Source organism: Echinops telfairi, unplaced genomic scaffold (genome assembly GCF_000313985.2).
Source record: "Echinops telfairi isolate 266 unplaced genomic scaffold, ASM31398v2 ScPeMD7_7424;HRSCAF=8462, whole genome shotgun sequence".
Classification (NCBI taxonomy): domain Eukaryota; kingdom Metazoa; phylum Chordata; class Mammalia; order Afrosoricida; family Tenrecidae; genus Echinops; species Echinops telfairi.
In genome coordinates this window covers 48,130,449-48,137,482 of record NW_022111324.1, presented here as the reverse complement: position 1 = coordinate 48,137,482, position 7,034 = coordinate 48,130,449, and the positions used below count along the sequence as shown (strand labels likewise).

General features: G+C 56.6%; 1 protein-coding gene across 1 annotated transcript in view; it reads left to right on the top strand.

Moving 5' to 3' along the window:
- The window catches only part of CHIT1 (chitinase 1), a 15,792-nt gene extending 9,334 nt beyond the window's left edge, over positions 1 to 6,458 (top strand). Inside the window, exons 8-11 of the mRNA XM_004700095.2 lie at positions 1,227 to 1,412; positions 1,848 to 1,961; positions 3,929 to 4,055; positions 5,371 to 6,458. Of these exons, the coding sequence (XP_004700152.1) occupies positions 1,227 to 1,412; positions 1,848 to 1,961; positions 3,929 to 4,055; positions 5,371 to 5,615 (672 nt within the window). The 3' untranslated portion in view covers positions 5,616 to 6,458. The remainder of the gene's footprint in view (positions 1 to 1,226; positions 1,413 to 1,847; positions 1,962 to 3,928; positions 4,056 to 5,370) is intronic.
- Positions 6,459 to 7,034: the final 576 nt, after the last annotated feature.

Sequence of the window (7,034 nt, the reverse complement as noted above, 5' to 3'; positions counted from 1 at the left end):
ATCTATCTATCTATCATCTATATGTCTATCATCTATCTATCTATCTATCTATCTATCTATCTATCCATCTATCTATCTATCTATCTATCTATCTATCTATCTATCTATCTATCTATCTATCTATCTATCTATCTACCTACCTTTCTATCTATCTATTTACCTACCTACCTTTCTAAGTATCTATCTACCTACCTATATGATAAGGCATTTTAAAATAGAAAAAATTTTTTAAAGGTTATATATTGATCAATTCGCAAAAATGTTGTGACCAGAGGCTCCGGGGACCCTAACCCTGGATTTCCGCTGGAAGCAATGGTTCAGGATTTGCTAGGTCAGGGTTTGCAGCAACTTCACATATTGTCATTCAGTGCCATCGAGCAGAATAAAACATCGCCCAAGCCCGCGCCACCCTCCCAGCCGCTCCCAGGTTGCAGCTCCCTCGAGGAGGACCACCCTCTTTTCCTCAGACCCTCCCTCTACCCACCAAGTTGCTGCCCTCCTCCAGGGGCCATCTCTCCTGAGGACGTGTCCACGTGATGTGAGACAGTCTCGCCATCCTTGCTTCTCGGGAGCGTTCCGGCTGTGCTTTCGGGACAGGTTTGTTTGTCCTTCGGACGGCCGTCCATGGACTAGCCAATATCCGTCACTGACGCCATAATCGGCCGGCCTCGACCCCGCTTCCCTCTCTCACGCGTTGAATGGGGTGACTGGAAACGGCCTGGCTTGGGTCAGGCCGCCTTGGTTCTCAGAGTGACACCTTGGCCTTTGAGCACTGTATCCAGTCCAGCATGTTTGTGAAATGCCTGTAAAGCATGAGGAATTGCGAATAACAAGCACCAGCTACACGTTCACCTCCCTCAACCGACGGCAAGGCTCGAGGGCATTGCCCGCACTGCTGGGAGAGCCCTGTCTGGTTACTGTGGTTCACCGAGGTATCCCAAGCTCCGAGGGCAGTGACTGACACCCAGTAGGTCACCAGTAAATGTCCCCGCGCTGAAGGGCTGTCTGACCCCAAAGCCGCGCTCTTAGCTGTCGCACGTGTGGCTTCACTGGCTGAGGTGGAGTGCCGAAGGGTCTCAGGAGGGTGGGCTATGGCTGGAACGCTGATAGGGATGCTGGCAGCTCCTGCTAACAACTCCAAACTCTGCGGCTGGCGCCCTCCATCGTGGGGGCCCCAGCTCAGCCTGATGGCAAAGAAAATGACCCCACCCCTCCTTCTCCACCAGGACTTTGCCGTGCAATACTGGCTGCAGAAGGGGGCTCCTGCCAACAAACTGATCCTTGGCATGCCCACCTACGGACGGTCCTTCACCCTGGCTTCCTCATCAAACACTGGAGTGGGGGCTTCAGCTACAGGGCCCGGGACCCCCGGGGCCTTCAGTAAGGAGGCAGGGGTGCTGTCCTACTACGAGGTAGGAACCCCTACAGCCGTGGTTCTCAATCTTCCTGATGGCGTGACCCTTTGATGCAGTTCCTCATGTGGTGGGGACCCACCAACCATAACATTATTTTCGTTCCTGCTTCATCCCTGTCATTTTGCTACTGTTATGAATTGGGCGGCCCCTGTCAAAGGGCCGTGGGACCCTCAAAGGGGTTGCAACCCACAGGTTGAGAACTGCTGCCCTACAGCCACCCTGGGAGACAAGGAGGGAGGCGGGGGCTGCCTGGGAGGGGGTGAGGGTCCTGCTTTCACCATTTCGGAGAAGACCAGAGACTGCTGAGTCCCATCCCACACTGGTCAGCTTGTACCTTTAAGCTCAGCGGCCCTGAGCGCTAGGTCACGCAACCTAGAATCTCCTGGGTCCTCCAAGCCCCTTCCTCCCCAGCGGTGACCCTCTGCCCTGCAGGTCTGTTCCTGGAAGGGGGCCACCAAGCTCAGGATCCAGGACCAGAAGGTGCCCTACGCCTTCCAGGGCACCCAGTGGGTGGGCTTCGATGATGTGGAAAGCTTCAAAACAAAGGTGAGTGCCAGCCCTGTGGTGGCAGCACTGGGGGCAGCATCCAGAGCCTTCTCCCGGAGGAGCCTCCTTCCGAACGTCCCAATCCTCACATCCCCAGATGGGAGCTGTGTACCATTGCCATCTATCGATTAAGATAAGACATAATGGCCAGGGGCCCGGGAAATGGTCCTGTTCACTAACACATTCTAAAGGATTTGTCGCTTATTAAAGGCAACACACTCTACAGGCTTATGACGAGGAGAAGCATGTGTGGGTCGCCCATCACTGTCTTCTCAGTCCACTGGCGACATTCGGTACATGTCCAAATGACAGACCCTGCGGACTCACTCACATGCTCCCTTCCTCCCGCCCAGTGTTGGTGGCTTAGTGTGTTGTTCGTTCCTCGGCCCCCATGGGAGCGCTGGTTTCTCAGGAGAGACGCATTTGTTTATGGCCACAGCCCACCTGGATGGTCCAGTCGGGCCAAAAGGGGTAGGCTCTTCTAGATGTGCTCTGGGAGAACCGAGGAGGAGCCTGGGAAGGAGCCAGGGTGGAAGGTGTTTGAGATGAGCCTTAAGGCAGAGAAGAAGAAGGGTAGGTAGTTCTGGGGAAGAGCGTGCCCAAGCAAAGACAAGAGGGGGAGGAAAATGAAAGGCGGGCCCTGGACAAGGGGGTGGCCCAAGCAGCTGGAGGGCATAGAACGGGGAGTAGGGGGAGCTGGAGTTTGGGACAAGGGTTCAAGACCACACCTGCCCTCCAGCCCCTGCGGGGAAGCCAGCCGCTCGCACTATCCCGGGTTCAGTAAGCCCAATTGTGCAGTTAAGATCTATAAAGGTTACAATGAAGTCTTAGAGTATAGGAGAGAGTACAATGAAGGAGTCAGACTCATTTCATGGCAGCACGCTCACCTCCTGGACGGCCATGATCTCACCAGCCAGGTCCGCGAACGGCGGGCAGAGAGGGCAGGAGGAGTCTCTGCCTTTATTTCTGGCCAAAGCCCATATGTACTTAGGGGCGGGATCGCAGGTAACCACGCACGGCACAGCAAGGGGCTGTACAATAGGGATAAGTGTGACAGGAAGGGGACGAGCTAGGGATGTACATGTACTAGGAAGGGGAGGGACTACGGGGCATGCATGTGAAAAGAAGGCCAGCGAACCCTAGAGTCCATATGGACGCCTAACCTTGGTCACCCTTGAGTGGGCTTGCCCTCCCTGGGCTCTCCTTCAGGGAAACAACCTACTATCCTTATGAGAAGGGAGTGGGCCCTACTTAGGGTGGGACAGACTGGACAGTCTGATTGCTTTAGATGGCTGATAACCCTTCGGGAGAATAACCTCTGACCTACTTTCGTTGACCTCCTGGTGTACAGTCATTTACCATGTGTAGCAAGCAGCATCTTGGGTTTGGCATATATTTGGGGGCGACAACTTGGGAGAAATCTTTCTGTATCCCACAAGCCCCCATCCCTTCCTGCTGGGAGTACCATGACCCACTGGCCAGCTGGGGGACAGAGAAAGCCACTCTGCGGACAGGCAGGCTGAGGAGGCTGCGGCAGAGAAGGTTCTCATGGAGGGTAAAGGAATGAAGTCAGGGAAGCAAAGCTTGATTGGGCTCTTGGGGTGGGGGTGGGGGCATCATCATGCCCTGTGGGCTTGAACTCAGCATGACCAGCAGACAGGACTGCAAGCGCAGGCCCTCCGCGCAGGCCAGGCCACGATACGATGTTCAGGTTTCTGGTCTAGGGAAATGCTCACAGCCCTCCACCCCCCACCCTCTGCCCCATCCCTCCCGGGTGACTGGTGCCCGCCGGGACCAAAGACTCAACCATGCAGAGTGCTGGCCCAGGGCTCCTCCCATGTGGGCCTGAGGGTGCTGGAGAAAAAAAGACACCCCACCACCCCTCGCCCAGATGTGGAAGGAGCCTACTGGGCTGGCCTGGCTGGACTTCCTGGCTTTTTCCTGGCTGACCTCCCCTCCCCCCACAGGTCAGCTATCTGAAGCAGAAGGGCCTGGGCGGGGCCATGGTGTGGACACTGGACTTGGACGACTTCGGGGGCTCCTTCTGCAACCAAGGCCGATACCCGCTCATCCAGACGCTGAAGCAGGAGCTGAGTGCGTGAGGGGCTCTGGGTCAGAGGGGAAGTCAGGGTGGGGTAGGAAGCCTCTCCCCCACATGGAAGATTCTTCAGAGGAACTGACTGACCCAATTCTGAGGTTTCCCTCATTGCATCCAACCCCGGGGAGCTGAAGAAACTGTTCCCCCTCCCACCCCCACCCCAGCCCCGAGCTAAGGGAAATGTCCAAACCAGGCTTTCAACCAGTTCGTTCTGGTTCCGCCCCCTGCTGAGCATTTGCATTTCTCGAGTTTGATAAGCTCCTCAGGTGAGTCCTACAGACCTTCAGGCGCTTAGACATAGTCTCGTGTCCTCACAGGAGCCCTGGCTATGGAGCGGTTACTCCTTGGGCTGTGATCCTCAAGGTCTCCTCGGGAGAAAGACAGGGCTATCTCTTCCCGTAGGCAGTTACAGTCTCAGAGCCACAGGGGCAGTTCTACCCTGTCCTGTGGGGTCACCGTGGAGTTGGCATCGACTTGGTGGCAGAGAGCGTTTTGGTTTGGGGAGTAAAAAGGAAAAGTCAAGGTGTGGGGTAGAGCCGGAATGGACTGATCCAAAGTCCGGGTTGACACCTTCTCTTCTCACCGCCCTCCCCTTCCTGCCCTCTTGCTGGGTGTAGCAATGCCCACCCAGGGTGTTGTAGCCAGGCTTCCTCCAGGAACCCTCAGCCCAGGAGCAGGGAGAAAGCCTGACTCAGCGTGTCCGTGGGGTTCCCAATCCCCTGCTGGGGCATGGGTAGACCTTGCTGCCCGTCACACGGGTACCCTGTTGCCCGTGAGCGGATCCTTCAGCTCAAACGCACTGCCATCGCAGAAAGAACCACTCCGGTGCGTTTCCACGCCTCTAACTCTTCATTCCCGGGTGCCTCCCATAGGAGCAGAAAGTCTTGTCTTTCTCCCAGCAGCGGCCAATGGTTTTGAACTGCTGACCTTGCAATCAGCAGCCTGACACATAGGGCACCGCCCCACCAGCGGACCCTGATAAGCCAGAGGAGAACTGTGCTCCATAGGGTTCTCAAGGGCTCCTTTGGAGGGTCGTAGATTGCCAGGCCTTTCTTCCAAGGTGCCTCGGGGTGGCCTTGAACTTCCAACCTTCGGGAGAATGGCTAAATGCTTAACCAGGGTCTGGGTCACATGAAGGGTCCTCCAGGTGTCTTCTGTCGCGCTGTCCTCCCGCTACCCGGTGACTGTCCTGGCTGTTCTGTGGGGCTGGCTGTGCTCTGCCTGCGGGGTGCCGGTGCCTGCTGCTGGGCTTGGCCTGTGCACTTGGGCTTGCCCTTGGGGCCCCGGGTTGAATCGTGACTGTCTTCACAGGTCTCCCCTATGTGCCTTCAGGCCCCACAGAGCCTGACGTGCCCACACCAGAGCACCCCTCTGAGCCCGAGAGTGGGCCCAGCCCTGGAGAAGATACCTTCTGCCAGGGCAGAGCTGATGGCCTCTACCCCAACCCTCGGGATCGCTCCGGCTTCTACAGCTGTGCGGGCGGCCGGCTGTTCCGGCAGAGCTGCCCAGCAGGCCTGGTGTTCAGTTCTGCCTGTCAATGCTGCACCTGGGGTTGAGTCCCAGGCCTCTACCGCCCGGCTCCCCAGTGTGCCCCCTGGCTTTCCCTCGGTGCTATTCTCCATGCTCGCCTGGCTCCTCCTGCCTTGGTCTCAGGGCTGCCTCTCTCACTTGCACAATAAAGCTGGTTCGCTCCCCTCCTCCAGGTGCCATGGTGCCTAGAGACCCTCCAAGACCAGGCAGGCTCTCTAGCGGCCCTGGGAAAGCCTGGGGTCCAAGAGGAAGGGGGGGGGGGGCGGGGCTGAAACACCTGCAGATCCGAGCTGGGTGAGGAAGTGGTGTGCCCAAGGACCAACATCAGACACTTTCTCTCACCCCTGGCTCTGAAGTCTGTGGAGAGAGAACTTTCCTGCAGGCGTCTGCACAGGTGTTGTTCTCAATGTGCACACGAGATGGCAGCAGCGATGAGCTTTCCCCCTGCTCTAAGGGCTCCCTCTGCAGTTAACCTGGGCATTAGAATGAAAACATTAGAACAGACTCCCTATCCATGGGAGGGTAGAACTGAGCCCCTTAGGTTTTCAGTGGCTGGTTCTTCCGAAACAGATCCATCACCAAGCCTTGCTTTTGAGGGGCCTCTGGGTGGGCTCCAACTTCCAACTTTCTGGCTGAGAGTGTGCATTCTTTGCCCCACCCAAGGATCTTTGACCTAAGTCCTTGTCCAGCCTCTTCAAAAATGTCTTCTCTAACCTCCTGCTTCCTTCAGCCAGGTGAGGCAGGCGCAATCATTACCCTCATTTTGCAGATATTTAGGCTGAAGACTGATGCTACCCTAGCTGCTTTCTGGGGCGACAGAAGCAGACCAGGTCCTGGATCAATAAAGAGCAACTGCGCTGTGACATGCACTTTTGGTTTGTCCCTTGGTTATTCTGCTCTAAGAAACCTGCGAATAACGCCAGTGGGCCGGTCTGTCATCTGTCGTCACCACCCCACCCTCCCCACCCGAGTACAGTCAGCACCAGGCCCCTTGGGCCTCCCTTCCTCCAGAGCACACTTTGCGTGGCATCTTCAGGCCCAACCCAAGCAGATCTCCCCCACCCACAGCCTCACATCAGCTCCGTGTTCAGAATTCAGTCCCGGTGGCAGATTCCATGTGGGGACGTGCCTGAGCCCCAGACAGAGAGCGGGCTTGACCACAGGGGCCACCACATACTCGCCGAGTGTCTTCAGACAAAGAAACAGACCCTCCACCATCTCCTCAGCCAGAGAGGGTGAGCCCCTCCTCTCAGGGCGACTGTGAGGATTCCGTAAAGGCTGCTGTCTGTGGACCACGGTTCACAACTTAAAAACCAAACTGGTTTACCTACTGCCATTGAGTCGATTGCCCCCGGGGGTTCTGAGACTATAAATCTTTTTAGGAGTAGAAATCCTCATCTTTCTGCCCCACAGTGGCTGGTGGTTTCAAACTGCTGACCTTGTGG